General features: G+C 35.8%; 1 protein-coding gene across 1 annotated transcript in view; it reads right to left on the bottom strand.

Annotated features, from left to right (window-relative positions):
• Positions 1 to 18,932, bottom strand: part of rapgef5a (Rap guanine nucleotide exchange factor (GEF) 5a) — a 70,987-nt gene that overhangs the window by 45,290 nt on the left and 6,765 nt on the right. Inside the window, exons 2-5 of the mRNA XM_048203520.1 lie at positions 14,347 to 14,400; positions 9,760 to 9,866; positions 6,837 to 6,958; positions 6,027 to 6,189 (exon numbers count right to left, since the gene is read on the bottom strand). Of these exons, the coding sequence (XP_048059477.1) occupies positions 6,027 to 6,189; positions 6,837 to 6,958; positions 9,760 to 9,866; positions 14,347 to 14,400 (446 nt within the window). The remainder of the gene's footprint in view (positions 1 to 6,026; positions 6,190 to 6,836; positions 6,959 to 9,759; positions 9,867 to 14,346; positions 14,401 to 18,932) is intronic.

Below are 18,932 nucleotides of genomic sequence, written 5' to 3'. Positions count from 1 at the left end.
AAATAACATGCAAATGAGCCGTGCAGCACGAGGTGTGTGTGTGTAGGTGGCTGAAAGCGTGGCAGTATCCAAACAATCTTGGCTAAAAGCTGTCCTTCCTGTAGCTCCAGGGGTTTTTGATTCAGCTGAAGAGACAGTCACGACCAGCACAACACAAATCAACAGAAACCACAATCACATCCGCACAAAGCACATAGCCACACGAAACCACACGAAAACTACAGCGGAAACAAAGGTTTGACCATCTTTTTTACATGTTGCTTCTGAAATAATAAAGGTCGTAAGTGCCAAAATACACTACAGTGTCAATAGTGTTTATGAACTAAATTGTTTCAACAGAATTATTCCTCCCATAACTAGGCCCAACCAGTCTAGTCAGCTGGTAAATACTGTCGCTACACTATAAAAAAATGTTTTTTCAAAGTTGTAAATAAACATAATTGGAGCAAGTTTTAAGAAAATACCATTTCAGTCTTTCCACTTCAACATTTCACGTTAATTCAAAGTGTTATTTGCAGTTTCTTTGTAATTAATTGTGAAATTTAATAGCATTTTCTGAATGAAAATTGTTTCTACACCCATTTTTTTTCAGTGCACACCACTTTAGTTTTTTTCTTTAATTTTGATAATAATTAACACCAAATGTGGCATTTATTGCCCTGACAGCAATATAGTGTCAGCCCAGATCTGGCCCACATCTGGTCCGTGTGTAATCCACATGTACCAGATGTGGGCCGGATCTGGGCCACACTATGTTGCTGTCTGGGTGTCAATCTTATTCTTTGCATATGCTTGCCAAGCCCGCGGGCCGAATTCGGACCATGACGATGTCCAATCTGGCAGGATGATTTGAACAATAATAGAAAATAGGCCATAAATCGGAACGGTTTTAAGCTTTATTTTGGCCAATCTCTATACCGTACTTGCACACAAACTGCTTTGCAATCATTTCCCAAAATGTCATCTGTGTGGGAATATTACGATAACAATTACGAATTCTGTAAACAGGATGTTAACATAGGCCAGACGGGACATGCTAAAAAACGGACGCAAAGAGGAGAACACATACACGCCAGCAGAGTAAAAACTGTACCAGGAACAGAAAGCTCACTGTTCGCAAAATATAGGAAGAAAAATATAAATATTGAAATGGGGGTATGGGGTTAAAGGGTTAGTTCCTCCAAAAATGAAAATTCTGTCATTTATTACTCACCCTCGTAAGACCTTCGTCTATCTTCAGAACACAAATTAAGATATTTTTGATGAAATCCGATGGCCTCTATTGAGAGCAAAGTCATTCAAACTCTCAAGGTCCATTAAGGTACTAAAAACATATTTAAATCAGTTCATGTGAGTTCAGTATTTTTATCTTAATATTATAAAGCGACAATAATACTTTTTGTGCGCCAAAAAAACTAAATAACGACTTTTCAACAATATATATTCATGGGCCGATTTCAAAACACTGCTTCAGAGCTTTATGAACCGAATCAGTGAATCGGAGCGCCAAAGTCACGTGATTTCAGCAGTTTAGCCGTTTGATAGGAGATCCGAATCACTAATTCGAAACAAAAGATTCATAAAGCTCAGAAGCCTCATGAAGCAGTGTTTTGAAATTGGCCCATCTCTAGATATTGTTGAAAAGTCGTTATTTTGTTTTTTTGTCGCACAAAAGTATCACTTTATAATATTAATATAGAACCACTGTACTCACATGAACTGATTCAAATATGTTTTTAGTACCTTTATGGACCTTGAGAGTTTCAATGGCTTTGCTCTCAATAGAGGCCATCGGATTTCATCAAAAATATTTTAATTTGTGTTCTGAAGATGAACGAAGGGTGTGGAACGACATGAGGGTGAGTAATAAATGACATTATTTTCATTTTTGAGTGAACTAACCCTTTAAGATGAATGTATCTATGAAGGGAACACAATAACTGTGTACAGAATAACATTTTCTTGTCCTTTTACCTCTGTATAAAGTAGTGTGTTATTAGCGCAGTGCTGATTTGTATACAGCAGTAAACAAGGAAATACTATATTGCTGCCGTTCCATAAGCGAAAAATGTAAAATAAATTTCCATCTAATGTAAAATAAAAAATAACTCATGCTACACGTGTGTAGCAACTTTGTTTGCATCATGATTAAAATGCATTGGTTGCCTCTAATTTCAAATGGCTACAGATATTTTTTTTTGTTTAAGGCCAGTTTGTCTCTTATAGAGCAAATAAACAACAAATAAATTTGCTTCAACAAAGAAAAAAATGGGCAACCGGTATCGGAATCGGCCAATTTGCTTGTAAAAACTGGAATCAGCCATGAAAATCAGTCATAATAATCACTGTAAAAACTGTGTTTTTCTAGTTTTCTTGTGGATTAATTTGTAGTTTGTGTGGTTAATATTAATGTAGGCTAAATTTCAGGTTTAAAAATGGTAATTCGGCCTGCACATGGTTAGATTTTTTCCCATCCGGCCCTCAACCTAAAGTGAGTTTGACACCCCTGCATTGGACCGATCCAAATCAATAACATGAGTCTTTTTTATGATTCATTAAAACAATGCCCATTCGTTGACGAATCGAACCGCACTGGTCTGTCTGTTTGTTTTTTGCGTGCAGCCAGCGACAGCGCAATAAAAAGGCGTGTTGTCTATTCATTTTATTTTTTTTTTTTGTATTATTCTGCAGTCTCCAGAATTTAATCTCATCACAGACTTCTCAGTCAGAACTCGAGTAAACTAGAATTTCTCTTGCCGTGAGGCTGTAGATTCAGAAACGGCGTGGGGTATTGCAGTGCGGTAATATCAGCAAACTTGCATGAGTTTTTCATTTGATCTCATTTGGTTGGCTTGTGCGTGAGGATCTCATTTCTGGTTTAATACACTCTCGGCCGCATGCGGTGTGATGAGAAACGCGGAGGCAAAGAGATTCTGGCTGATTGGGGTCGAAGCGCGGCTCTGTGAAGCCGAACGGGATCGAACAGCCCGGCGTCTGGTGTCACCGAGGCCAAGCTGTGTCACTTCCAATTCTGTCAGGGAGGAACAAAAATGCTGCCGTGGACACGGGACGCCATCCCATGTTCACCTTCCTGAAAATGACATCAGCTGTCTGTTCAAATTTAATCTTGCAGTTCACATCTCTCTGCGATATCAAGCTCGCCCTTCACTGCTAACAAAACAGCCTGGCTGAATCAAATCTCACCGCAGACACACTTGAAAGTATTATAGGACGGACACGTTCTCAATCCTATCATCTTTAGCAAAGACATGTTTAAGCCAATCGAATGCTTTAATCTACACGTAGCTTAGTTCAATCGAATTGAGGTTGACTCAGTGATCCAATAAATGCCGCGGGTCTGTTCTGATCAGGTCGTGGACAACAGGGAAAAACAATGTTGAATGTAAGCTTATCTTCTTTTAAAAAGAGCCATATCTTTTGTGTTTGATGTCAAAAGCCTCGAGTCCTGAAGCTAAACTGGGATTTTGGAGGCGGGGAACAGTTACCTTCCAATTATACCTCTTAAAATAATTACCTATGCAGAAACCCTTTTGTGATAGTACTATACAGAGATACAATACCATTCGAAGGTTTGGGGTCGGTAAAAGTTTTATTTAAAGAAGTCTCTTATGCCCACCAAGGCTGCATTTGAAAAATACAGGGATAGTTCACCCAAAAATGACGCTTTTTACTCGCCCTCATGTCGTTCCAAACCCGTAAGATTTTCGTTCATCTTCAAAACACAAGTGAAGATCTTTTTGATGAAATCTGAGAGGTTTCATTCCCTAGACAGCCTACGCCTCAAATTTGAGCTTCAGCAAGAGCCAATGAGGTTCATTCTCGTGTTACGCATCACATTTGAGCTTCCGCAAGAACCAATGAGGTTCATTCTAGTGTTACGCATCACATTTGAGCTTCCGCAAGAGCCAATGAGGTTCATTCTCATGTTACGCATCACATTTGAGCTTCCGCAAGAGCCAATGAGGTTCATTCTCATGTTACGCATCACATTTGAGCTTCCGCAAGAACCAATGAGGTTCATTCTAGTGTTACGCATCACATTTGAGCATCACATTTGAGCTTCCGCAAGAACTAATGAGGTTCGTTCTCATGTTACGCATCACATTTGAGCTTCCGCAAGAACCAATGAGGTTCGTTCTCGTGTTGCGCATCACATTTGAGCTTCTGCAAGAACCAATGAGGTTCGTTCTCGTGTTCCACATCACGTTTGAGCTTCCGCAAGAACCAATGAGGTTCGTTCTCGTGTTACGCATCACATTTGAGCTTCCGCAAGAACCAATGAGGTTCATTCTAGTGTTACGCATCACATTTGAGCTTCCGCAAGAACCAATGAGGTTCGTTCTCGTGTTCCACATCACGTTTGAGCTTCCGCAAGAACCAATGAGGTTCGTTCTCGTGTTACGCATCACATTTGAGCTTCCGCAAGAACCAATGAGGTTCGTTCTCGTGTTACGCATCACATTTGAGCTTCCGCAAGAACCAATGAGGTTCGTTCTCGTGTTACGCATCACATTTGAGCTTCCGCAAGAACCAATGAGGTTCATTCTAGTGTTACGCATCACATTTGAGCTTCCGCAAGAACCAATGAGGTTCGTTCTCGTGTTACGCATCACATTTGAGCTTCCGCAAGAACCAATGAGGTTCGTTCTCGTGTTACGCATCACATTTGAGCTTCCGCAAGAACCAATGAGGTTCATTCTAGTGTTACGCATCACATTTGAGCTTCCGCAAGAACCAATGAGGTTTGTTCTCGCACGTCAAGCAGGTTTGGTTCTGTTTATGTTCACTAATCAATGTTTATATGTGAATAAAAGCCTAAATTCAGTCTGTTCATCATATAAAGCAATCAAGTCTCTTCAGAGAATTTGGACTAAACCACTTAATTCATATGGATTTGTTTTACGATCTCTTTTACGAACTTTTTGAAGTGTCAAAGTGGTAGCTGTCAATGGAGGGACAGAAAATCTCTCAGATTCCATCAAAAAGATCTTCATTTGTGGTCCGAAGATAAACGAAAGTCTTACGGGTTTGACAGAATTTTCAGTTTTGGGTGAACTATCCCTTTAAGAAATATTACTCCAGTCTTCAGTGTCACATGATCCTTCAGAAATCATTCTAATATGCTGATTTGCTGCTCAAGAAACATTTCTGATTATTATCAGTGTTGAAAACAGTTGTGCTGCTTCAGATTTTTGTGGAAAATTATAGTTTTTTCAGGATTCTTTAAATAGAACGTTCAAAAGAACAGCATTTATTTAAAACATAAACCTTTTGTAACATTATAAATGTCTTAACTGTCACTTTTTATCAATATAATGCATCACTGCTGAATACGAGTATATAAAGATACAAAAAAATAAGTAAAACGTCTTTAAAAATATTAAGCAACAACTGGTTTCAACATTGATAATAATAAGAACGTTTTCTAATCTTACTGACCCAGCACTTTTGAACAGTAGCGTCTAACTTTAACAACATCAACTTTAACAAACATGATTAGCAAAGACGATGTCTCTGAACAAGAAAGAAATACACATCTAAAGCTCATATACATGAGCCTATATACACACACACACACAAAACAAACACACACTCATTATGTTTCCTGCTTCCTGAGGAGAATTTGTGGTTGAACAGGATTAACAGGGAAAAACCAAATCAAAAGGTCAAGAGAACAAATCCTGCTGCATCCAAATCAAACAGATGGACACATGAAGGACAATCATGGAGACTAGTGCACTGCACAGTATATACTGCATACTGCATACTATTTCTTTAAATAATGTCAAACTGTGATACAATATTATGCTTTATATATATTAGTGTGCTCTAGCTGAATACTGCACATTCTGGCAAATTTAGCGGCTCATCCTGGATTTCTGTGCTTATCGCAAATAATATATAGTGCATATGTCAAAATTAACATGACTAGCATTCTGTACATATACTGACTGACTGGACACATGAATCAAGACAGAGTTAGCATGCATGTTGTTTGTACTTACGGGCTGACGACCCTGAACTGGACGTAGGGCACGAGCTGCAGCAGAAGACGGACACCGTTCTGCCATTCCTCCTCGTTGCGAAATTCACAGCCCTGAGCGTCACACTCCTCAAACGAGAACTGATAGTACGTGTTTGAGTCTTCAAAGACCAGCCGCTGGTCCACTGAAGGGAAGACAGACACACGGTACACATACACTGTAAAAAATGACTTCTGAAATTGTAAATAGAACTATTATTGGAGTATGTTTTACAAGAAAATACTTTACTTTCCTTGTGTTACTTGCCATTTTTTGTAATTAATTGTTATATTTCTATGAAAATTAAAAGCGAATTTTTTTTTTTCAGCAAATGATGTGATGTGTGTGTGGTTGATATATAGAGCTGTTCAAGTTTATGGTCCTAGAGAATTACAATTTTCCCAGTGGAGTTTCTGAAATGGTTCCCTAAAAACCCATTATAAATTCCAGTGGGAACCCATGGCGAATTAGCCTTCTGGGTTGGCCCACAAATTTACATCATGACTGAACAGCTCAATTTTATATCAAAGTTGATTCTTCACACTTTACAGTATTAGGGATACAGTAGTTATACTGCACTGCATTCCATGCATATAGGAAATTCTATACGTTCTTAGAAATGGGGTTCTCTAAATGTTTAATTATTAATGTTAGTACATAAAAAATATGAAATATCAAAGAGACATAATATAAAGTGGGACCAAATAAACAAATAAAAATGACAAATATGAAATAAAATATAATTCAAAATATTATCAAATCCTATAATAGTCTATAGCACCGGTGTGTTACCTGAGTGCAGTATTCCCAGCTCCAGAAGCACCTGCCAGACACGAGACGCCATTAACCGGCACTGAACCGACACACACTGTTCCAGGAGCCACTGGACCAGCTCCACTCCAACATAACTCCTCCTGTACGGACACACACGCGCGTTACTCTCGCCCTCTACCATACATACAGTAGTGACCAAATTAATACTTTAATTCAGCAATGACACATTAAATTGATCTAAAGTGACATTTATAATGTTATAATAGATTCTATTTCAAATATATGCTGTTCTTTTGAACTTTCTGTTCATCCACAAAAGGAAGTTTCACAAGCAGCACAACTGTTTTCAACATTTATAATAATCAGAAATGTTTCTTGAGCAGCAAATCAGCATATTAGAATGATTTCTGAAGGATCATGTGACACTGAAGACTGGAGTAATGAATAAGGGTCTTATCTGGCGAAATGATCGGATTAAAAAAAAAAAACATAAAAATGTATATACTTTTTAACCACAAATGCTCATCATGCACTGCTCTGTGATGTGCCACGCATTACATAATCACATTGGAAAGCATCGCAGAGCAGTGCAAGATGAGCATTTGTGGTTAAAAAGTATATCATTTTTATTTTTTTTAGAAAATGACTGATTGTTTCTCTAGATGAGACTCTTATTCCTCGTCTGGGATCATGTAGAGCTCTTTGAAGCTGCACTGAAACTGACATTTGGACCTTCAACCTGTTGAACCCCAGTGAAGTCCACTATATAAAGAAAAATCCTGGAATGTTTTCCTCAAAAACACTAATTTTGCGTTCGACTGAATAAAGAAAGACAAAAACATCTTGGATGCCATGGTAAATTATCAGGAAATTTGAATCCTGAAGTGAACTAATCCTTTAAAATCAACATAAAACAGTGTTTGCATCCCATTTTACTTCTGTAATGTGAAGTACAGTATTTCCACATAAAAAGCAGGAATTGATTGGATCATGAAAGGCAGTGTTAAAAATAAAAATAGATTTTTAGATTTCATGTTGACCTCAATTAAAATCACTGTAACACTCTCATTGCTTTAGTATGATATGCTGTGTAACATTATCACACTGTCACTGATTTGCATTTTCAAGTCAAACTCATTTCCATATCTTCATCTAGTTCTCACTGCGTTCTTTAAAAGCATGTCACACGTTCACACTCCACCTTCTGACGGGACGTTTTTATCCAGTCAGAGTGAAGTTTGGACAGCGGCCATCCGTCAGAGCGATAATCGACAGCTGATGATTCAGCCGAACCGTCCACACACACACACACACACACTATGACCCTCAAACACTCTTTTACCCTCTTTTACATTGATCCTGCATTTGATGAACATGATTGTAAAACTTCACACAAGTTAAATCACACAACTACAGTACAAGATGTCTGACAAAAACTCAACTGGGACAGCATGACGCAACGCCAAAGTCATGGATTCAATTCCCACTACTGTTCAAAAGTTTAGGATTGTTTAATATTTTTTTAAAGAAGTCTCTTCTGCTCAACAAGACGGCATGTATTTGATCAAAAATACAGTAAAACAGTGAAATATTATTACAAATTAAAATAACTGTTTTCTATTTGAATATACAGTACAGTCCAAAAGTTTGGAACCACTAAGATTTTTAATGTTTTTAAAAGAAGTTTCGTCTGCTCACCAAGGCTACATTTATTTAATTAAAAATACAGTAAAAAACAGTAATATTGTGAAATATTATTACAATTTAAAATAACTGTGTACTATTTAAATATATTTGACAAAGTCATTTATTCCTGTGATGGCAAAGCTGAATTTTCAGCATCATTACTCCAGTCTTCAGTGTCACATGATCCTTCAGAAATCATTCTAATATGCTGATCTGCTGCTCAAGAAACATTTATGATTATTTTCAATGTTGAAAACAGTTGTGTACTTTTTTTTTCAGGATTCCTTGATGAATAGAAAGTTCAAAAGAACAGCATTTATCTGAAATACAAAGCTTCTGTAGCATTATACACTACCGTTCAAAAGTTTGGGCTCAGTAAGAATTTTTATTTTTATTTTTTTGAAAAGAAATTAAAGAAATGAATACTTTTATTCAGCAAGGATGCATTAAATCAATCAAAAGTGGCAGTAAAGACATTTATAATGTTACAAAAGATTAGATTTCAGATAAACACTGTTCTTTTGAACTTATTCATCAAATAATCCTGAAAAAAAATATTGTACACAAATATTTTGTACAATTGTACACATTAAATGTTTCTTGAGCAGCAGATCAGCATATTAGAATGATTTCTGAAGGATCATGTGACACTGAAGACTGGAGTAACGATGCTGAAAATTCAGCTTTGCCATCACAGGAATAAATTACTTTGTCAAATATATTCAAATAGAAAACAGTTATTTTAAATTGTAATAATACTTCACAATATTACTGTTTTTTACTGTATTTTTAATTAAATAAATGTAGCCTTGGTGAGCAGACGAAACTTCTTTTAAAAACATTAAAAATCTTAGTGGTTCCAAACTTTTGGACTGTACTGTATATTAAGTTGTAATTTATTCCTGTGATCAAAGCTGAATTTTCAGCATCGTTACTCCAGTCTTCAGTGTCACATGATCCTTCAGAAATCATTCTAATATGCTGATTTGCTGCTCAATAAACATTATCATTGATCATTATCAATGTTGAAAACAGCTTCAGATTTTAGTGGAAACCCTTTTTTCAGGATTCTTTGATGAACAGAAAGTTTTTTAAAATTTATTTACTTTTTTACATTATAAATGTCTTTATTTTCACTTTTGATCAATTTAATGTGTCACTGCTGAATACAATTTCTGGAACAGTAGCGTGTATACTGATAAAATGTAAATCTTGAATAAAACTTTGAATAAAGTGGCTACAAAATGCATGTCACCTGATGATCCGAGCGAGGTGGATCTTGTCTTTTGCTGGATACGGTCCATGAGACAGAAACGCATTTCTCAGAGCTCGTCCAGCGCAGGGAAAACTCTGTGAACACGTCTGTCACACAGAGACATTTCACATTAGAATTAAGAGTTGATGCAGTGTAACATAAATTTCATAAATATAATGACATCCAAAGGAAAGAAAAATGCATAAATATAATCTCTTAAACATCTCAGCTGTTTCTCCTAGACAGCTCTTAAACAGGCTTTTGCTCAAGTCTCCTGCTTTTTCAGATGTTTCTACATTCTCACAAATGATCTAAGCTGCAATCCACAATAATTTTATAGCTCTATACTATAACATTTGACTATTTTATGTCTATTTTTATATGTGCTGCGAAATTCAATGTGGAAAGGTGCTTAAATGAATCATAATTGAAAACGTAAGCCTGTGAAAGAGCAATAATTGAGCAATATGTTTGTCCTGTGGGATGTTTTTATTAATGTTAATGTGTTTTGTTATATAAACGTGTACTTTTCGGTGATTAACCGTAAATGTGCACATGGGGATAGCAAAAAAACAGAAATCAGCAGTCAACAGTCTTTGTGAGGAAAACAGCTCAATAAACATATCAGTAACATCTAAATTGACTAGTTATATTCAAGTCACAAATATTATTTAACATCAATGGATCAACCTAAATATATTAATTTATAGGATCAAAATTAATTTTTATTAAAAAAAATTAGGCAGAAATAGCTCTTTAAGTAAACAATAGCAGGTTGCCACTTTTTACAGTGATACTAAATATAACATTTTAATAACTAAATAATAAAATGTAAAAATGGTTATGCTTAAGGTTAAGGGATAGAAAATACCAGTAGATCAGTATAAAAGCAATTGAAATCAGCTGTAAAGTCATGATTGAAAAACAAACTGTGTGTGTGTGTTTAGCTTGATTATTAAAAATACAGAAGTAGAATATACAGTGCAAGACAACCTCAGCCACATTTGACCTACATCTACACAGTGACATCACCTGCTGTGTGTATGTGTGAGAATTTCTGCTGACAACCACAGTTTGCATATCTATTCACGGATATCATAACGCTTCCTCCTAAACCTCTCGTTCCATCTGTCTCTCTCTCTCGACTCACTTTAATCAATACAACACTGGCCTCTCTGATCCACTCAGAAGCACCTTCAGCATTATTGATCACGTTTAATAATCCATAGTGACACCTTCAGCACACAGATGTCCCGTATGAGGTCAGAGGTCATGACCCCTGGCCGTGACATTTGACCCACAGAGTAACTGACACCAAAAACACTCACTGCTTTGAGCTGCAATGAAGATTCTAAATTCTAATTGGATGAAAAAAGTATTACATTTAATAAATCTAACCATTTATTGAACATTTCTTGAACTATATTAAAGCAATAAGGCTGTGCTTTACATTCATTTGAACAAAGTATCTCAATTATAGGGACCTGGCTTTCAATATGCTTAAGTACACCCATTAATGAGGTAAAATCACTGTAAAACCAGGAGGGATAAAGCAACAAACTCTCATTATTATCTCATAATGTGCAAAATAATTAATTATTTTGAGTAGGGTAAATGTAAATTAAACAAATTAGTTCAATCAAATTAACATTTATGAGTATTTAGAACATTCATTGTCTTTTGAGTTCACAAAACTGACACATTTTAAGTAATATGAATTATTTAATTGTTTTGAGTTTTATGAACTTATTTCTTTTAATTTACACAAACTTAAATTTAACTGAAACTGGGCTGGGATTTCTATTTCCCAGCATGCTTTGCCATGACATTCAAAAGGGAGAGTAAATGCTAAAATTAAGTGTTATATCATGTTTTTTGTAGTGTTTAATATTAAGTTATGTTAAAGGGTTAGTTCACCCCCAAATTTTGTTTTTGCGCACAAAAAGTATTCTCGTCACTTCATAACATTAAAGGAATAGTTCACGGAAGTGATGTCTCGCGCTTATACTTCAATGAGCGCCAGACATCACTGCCGTTGTCAGAGCGTGATCAGACCTCACTAAGCGAGTGCTGATCGCAGTTGGACATAGTGGTGTATTAGAGGTAGAAAATGATATAAATACTGTTCGGTTTCTCGCACAATCCGATCATTTCGTGTCTTAGGACATCAATGTGTCGTCACGAGCCACAGGGTTTAATTTGGATTTGTCTATGCATATTTTTTTGACTCTTATAAATTGTGTTACCATTCACTCGCATTATAAGACTGACAGACGGCAACGGTTGGAGTTAAAAATCATCATTTGTGTTCTACTGAAGAAACAAAGTCACCTACATCTTGGATGCGCTGGGGGTAAGCAGATATACATCAAATTTTCATTTTTGGGTGAACTATCCCTTTATATCCCGTTAGTCATGTTGACTATTTTACCCATGTTTTTACTACTTTTCTGGACATTGAATGTGGTAATTTCATTGCTTTCAATGGAGGATAAAAAACACTCTCAGATTACATCAAAATATTTTAATTTGTGCTGTGAAGATGAACAAAGGTCTTCCGGGTGTGGAACGACATGAGGGTGACTAATAAATAACAGAATTTTCATTTTTGGGTGAACTAAGCCTTTAATTTAGAAGAGTTTCTGTTATGTTGAGGCTTTTTTGGGGGGGGGGGATGTGCTTGGTTTGAGAACAGGTATGTTAAATGTTATATTATATTGCTGTATTCATGTAACAATTGCTATGCTATGCTAATGCTATCAAAACACTGTGTTACCAATTAGCAAGTTAGCATTTACTGAATTAGCTAGTTAAAGCTAGCCAAGTTTACATTACTAAAAGTATTTAAGTTGAGTTTACATGATGGTTTAAGTTAAATGTATGAATTAGCTTACTTAAATATTTCAAGTTAAGGGCAATCAAAATGTATGAGTACAAAAATAATGTACGAGCCAGTTCTGCTTACTTAAACTTTGAATTTCTTAACTTAAAATTTTGATGTAACTGATTACCTCAATTTATTTTAGTTTTGCCAATTTATTCGGGATTAAGCCGCGGTCACTTAACACATGCGAAATTTCTTTGGATGCTGTAACGATCGTGATATGACATCACTGTCTACAGCGTCTTTTTTATAAACATGAATTCAACATATAACTTAAAGTAATACATTCAAAATGTAAAAATATAGAACCTGCAAAAATATGATTCTTTTAATTCAGCCAAGAGTTCATGCCGTGACAAATCGATCTTCTACTGGTTGCACGTCTTCACGTGATGCGAATTCACCAAACTTGAACTTTGGAACGCAGCAAAATGCGGAATTTTTTTGCTTGCGTTTCCGGTTTGATGCATTCGCATGTGTTTGAATGGAAGTCAATGGAACGAAAAGTGCAGTGTGACCACACCTTTACAGTGTAACACAACTAGTATACTGGCTAGTCGCCTGATGTCATACAAGACAGCCCCGCCCACAGTGGAATCTCATTGGTCAAAACTCTACATAAAACATCAAAAGTTCTGAGTGGATTTTTGCTTTCAGATTGAACTGTGGCTGGTTAGGTCACAAGGTAATGCTCATTCTCTCGTGGCTTAAATACTTTCTGTAGCCGTGCTCATTGTATTCTGTCTTCCGGTTTGTGTTTCCACTGCATGAAGGTAAGATCTTACGGATTTATGAATTTTAAAATCTTCTGACATTTGTTATGACATCCACTTCAAACATACAATGCTCATGGTAACTTTCATTAACTCTACAATACGTAAATCCACTTCATCAGTTAATTACTTCTCAACAGCGATGCCATAAAAATATACAGAAGTTCAAACACAAAATTCTAAAGATGGTTGCACGCTTGTTTCTCTGGTGCATAAGGTCTGTTGCTTTAATAAATTCTGGGGTCACTGAAAGAATAGAACAGATAAAGATCATAATCTCTAGTCAGTGATAATCATCTATATTCATAACTTTTTCATTGTTATGTGACGATCTATAAAGCAGAAGAGCCTTTAAAGGGGCTTCCGGGGATCGTGGCATTGTCTGGTTCCTGTGTTTGATCCCGTATCTGATGTATGTTCTTTCACACACAAGCCCCATCAGCGCTGCACACGGGCGATTAGACGTCAGCTCGAGCATTTAGCAGAGCTCAAACGCGGATTAAAAAGCTTCAGAGATACTAATGAGACGAGAAGAATCACATGAGAAGATCCACAGATTAACATCACAGAACTCACACCACCACCATCATGTGTGAGAGAGAGACGGAAAATAAATTGAAGCTATATACAAAAAAACTAGCAAAAGCGAAATAAAAGCTGAAAATAAAAGCTAATTAAAATAATAATAAGCACTATAATAGTATACAAAATATTTGAGTTCATATTGAGATCCCTGACTTCAATCTGAGACATATCTTCTGAAACTCAAGATTTAAGCAAAAGTCTCCTTTTGCATTCTATTTAATCTCATTGCTGTCTTAGGAGAAACATTTTTTCTTTCATATGGGATATGATTCAATAATATTCAGGGTGGATCCTGTAAAACTGTACCAGCTCCTCACCTGTCAGCTTTAGGTTGCGGTTTCTTACCTTGGGTTTGGGTGTGACGCCGGTGCTGGGTCCCGGGATGGTGTCAGGTGACTGCTGCACAATCAGAAAGAGAGAAACAAGAAGTCTCAATACAAAAACAAATAGGTTAAACTCAACACAACCACACATGAACATTATGAACCTTTCACCACATGTTCACAACCTTCAAACACAGATGAAATGTTCTGAATCTCCTGCAGACGGACTTTCAAACATCAGGGCATCATGCGCTGACGTGACCTTCACATGAAAAGCGCTGCAGATAGAGTCACAGAGATGCGATTTTACAAGTTAATCACATCTCAAAAGTGACATTCTGCCCTGTTTCTGGATGTCGTGATGTGCCTTTGATGTTGTGTCATACAACTTGATGCATCTTTCTCCATATTTGGTTTTGACACTGAACAATGATACATCATACAAATTGTGTGGTAACCTTTGGCTGTGCATTGAAAGGTGAATGGGGTCAAACTTTTGGGTATTTTGATATACTATGGTACTAAATGTTTTCCTCATGCATATACCATTGTGTTTACTCCATGGTACTTGAAAGAATACTGCAATACAATATTTCATATGCAAAAAAAACATGCTATTGGCATAATTGACATCCAAAAAACATGGTAACATGTCCCTAAACCATTTTCGTTAATTGAAATAAAATAAAATAAATTAAATAACAAAAAATAATTAAATAAATAAAATAAAATATTAGATGAAAAACAAAATTAAAAATTAGAAATTTTCCCTTGGCAACTAACTTAAAATTATAAATAATTTATAAATAGATTATAAATAAAAAGATTATAAATAATATGTTATAAATAATACAAATTACTAAAATTAAAATGGAAATAAACATAAATTAAGGCTAAATAGAAATAATAAAAAACAAATAAAAATGACAAAAGCACATAAAATGACTCAAATTAAAAATGTAAAAAATTAAAATAAATAATACAATTTTTTTAATAAATAATAAAAAAATTGAAATTAAAAATATAAAATTAAAGCTAATTCAAAATATTAAAATAATAAAATAATAAATAATAAAAAAATGAAATTAAAAATATAAAATTAAAGCTAATTCAAAATATTAATAGCACTGTCAGATCACTTAATCGCGATTAATCACATCAAATAAAAATGACTAAATGAATGAACTTACTAATATTAAAAAAATATATAAAAATAAATATTAAAAAAACATGAATAAAATTACTAATATTAAAAAATATATAAAAATAAATATTAAAAAAACAAAAAATAAAAATTTAAATTTTGAAATATAAAATTAAAGCTAATTCAAAATATTAATAGTGCTGTCAAATCGCTTAATCGCAATTAATCTCATCTATATATATATAATCTCATCTATATATATATATATACACTTATGTTAGATGTGATTAATCGATTTGACAGCACTAAATATTAATACAAATTATAATAGTATTAAATAATACTAAAATAACACTGACCCTGGGTAATTGCATGGCACTATTTGCTTGTGGATGCTTAACTTCACGACTAAGAAAACTTTGCAGGCACAGTGTATGACATGAGGGACTTAATGACATTTCACTTCTACTTAATAATGCTCTCTCAGCATGACATAAGTTTATATTAAAGCTGTGCAGTCATGTGATCATGTCAGCATGGAGCGGGCTTTAGTAAAGTGACGCTCTGTTAGAAAGAGGGCTTGTTAGGTTTTATTTGAACAAACTTTCTGTGTCGGGCCTTCATTTCGAGAGATCCTTAAAAATGAGGAAGAGTCGGATCAGTGGACAGAGCTGGAACAAAGACTTTGATCCTCATTATAACGATCAGAACTTTGATCAGAATGAGTTTTATCTGTCTGGAGTGGCCCACATTCGTTCTTCTGTGTGTCTTATTCTTTTACAAGCCAATCTTTTATCTTGTGTCTCCATTGTCCTATTATATAAGAGCATAACAAGAATACATAAAGATAATTCAGATTGCATGGTCATTATTCTCTTCTACATGTGTGTGCATTCTTATTCAAGTTAACTGTATGTTGTCACATTCATATTATTTCTTTATTTCTATTGTGCAATCTGTGTCACTCAAGTCTGCACTGTTTGCTGATTAGTTCAATTTTAGATCTGTTGACCAATAAAGCGAAACTTTAAAGGGGTGGTTGATTATGATTTCACTTTTTAATTTCAGTTAGTGTGTAACGTTCTGTTTGAGCATAAACAACATCTGCAAAGTTACGATGCTCAAAGTTAAAATTTTCTTTTACAGAATTCACTTTTTAAGGACTACAACAAATGGCTGGTAGGGACTACAACGAGCTTCTTCCTGAGTTAGTGACATCACTAAGCCTAAAATTTACATAAACTCCGCCCCCGAGAACACAACAAAGGGGGTGAGGCCATGTTGGGCTGCTTTAGAGAAGAGGAAGAGTTGTTGTAGTAGAGTGTTGTTGACGTCATTTCACACCGGACTGCTTCACAAACGAGGGTCAATTCAATGCAGGATTTGCACAAAAGATGAACATGACGGCACATGCTAGTGGATGAGCTGAATCAACTCCACAGCAACTACATAAATTTATCCACTAACCATTCAGAAACGTCCAGTTTCATTCTAAAAGTTGTAACTTCTTCCTGAGTCTCTCCATCAGTGTCGACTCCGGTTTGAACAATGTAAGGCTGAACACCGTTACTGACAATCCTCATTTTGGCTGCGTGAGATTCTCCAGCTTTGTTGTTGTTGAGCTGTTAAAGCTCCGCCCTCTTCTGGAAAGGGGACCGGGAGCAGCAGCTCATTTACATTTAAAGGGACACACACAAAAACGGCATGTTTTTGCTCACACCCAAATAGAGGCAAATTTGGCAAATTTCCAAAAAAAAAACCTTTATGGAGAAAAACGCAATATGCAATAAACATGTTGGATAATGTGGTCACAATATGAGAAACTTAAAGGTGCCCTAGAATTAAAAATTGAATTTACCTTGGCATAGTTGAATAACAAGAGTTCAGTACATGGGAATGACATACAGTGAGTCTGAAACACCATTGTTTCCTCCTTCTTATATAAATCTAATTTGTAATTGGTCTTTCTAAATGTTTCATTAGCATGTTGCTAATGTACTGTTAAATGTGGTTAAAGTTACCATCGTTTCTTACTGTATTCACGGAGACAAGACTGTCGTTATTTTCAATTTTTAAACACTTGCAGTCTGTATATTTCATAAACACAACTTCATTCTTTATAAATCTCTCCAACAGTGTGTAATGTTAGCTTTAGCCACGGAGCACTATCAAACTCATTCAGAATCAAATGTAAACATCCAAATAAACACTGTACTTACGCGATTAGACATGCTGCATGACGAACACTTTGTAAAGATCCATTTTGAGGGTTATATTAGCTGTGTGAACTTTGTTTATGCTGTTAAAGGCGAGCACGAGCTCCGGGGGGCGGGGAGCGTGAGCATTTAAAGGGGCCGCAGCCTGAATCGGTACATATTTAATGATGCCCCAAAATAGGCAGTTAAAAAACTTAATAAAAAAAAATCTATGGGATTCTATGGTATTTTGAGCTGAAACTTCACAGACACATTCAGGGGAGACCTTAGACTTATATTACATCTTTTGAAAACACGTTCTATGGCACCTTTAAGATTAATTTGTCAAATTGATTTAGATCTATCATTAAAAAAATTAAAGCCATACAATAAGGACACATCGAATATGAGTCTTCTGAGTAAAGAAATTTCTTTACTCGTTCAACCACAAATTAATCTTTCCAAACAGGTTTCGCAAACACTCAAACCAGACCGATCAAATCAGGAAGATACAAAACCAACATTACCATTCTACTATCATGTTTGACTTCAAAGAACTCTGAAAAATAGAAATTGATTCATCTGTTCAGTCGGCTGAATATTGTTTGAAACTCCGGAGAATGCCTGTGATGATGGTATCGGCCGTGACGCGAGCTGACCTGCAGGTGTCCACAGACAGACTGCTATCAGCAAGCGCTTGTCTCTCTGCAGACGGGTCTCTCCAGGGGCCATGCGTACGCTTGTTGGCTTTGTTTTGACTGGGCTCTAAAGACAGCGTGTGTATCAGATTTACTGTATTGATTTGCTGTGGGCTGCTGTTGGAGATCTGGGAGCTGAACCCTGTTTGGGTCGGATAGGAAATGGAGCAGACAGGCCACGGAGATAAGCAAAAGCATGAGGTGGAAAAGGATTTTTAGATAAAAAAGGGACCGAACAAATACATTCTTGTCCTTCACGCATACCTAAAATCTTTCAATGAAATCACCTTTCTCATCATTTATGGCTCATAAATCACAAAATGATCCCATCTTCTCAGTGTCATTTAAACAAACCCTTATCCTTAAGTATTAATCTTTTGTGCATAACTCGTCCCATACCATTTGTGCTCCAGACACAAATGATTTTTCAAAAAATGTAGAGAGGTGTGCTGTTAATTTACTAAAGACTTTTTATGCAATCACCTTGCAATGACCTACCCAGGAAAACACACAGCAACACCCAAGGAACCACCTGGAACACCCAGACCACCCTAGCAACCAACTAGAACAC

The sequence above is a fragment of the Megalobrama amblycephala genome, linkage group LG9 (genome assembly GCF_018812025.1).
Source record: "Megalobrama amblycephala isolate DHTTF-2021 linkage group LG9, ASM1881202v1, whole genome shotgun sequence".
NCBI classification, from domain to species: Eukaryota; Metazoa; Chordata; class Actinopteri; order Cypriniformes; family Xenocyprididae; genus Megalobrama; species Megalobrama amblycephala.
Note: the sequence above shows the minus strand (reverse complement) of the source record. Positions and strands in the feature narration are given on the sequence as shown.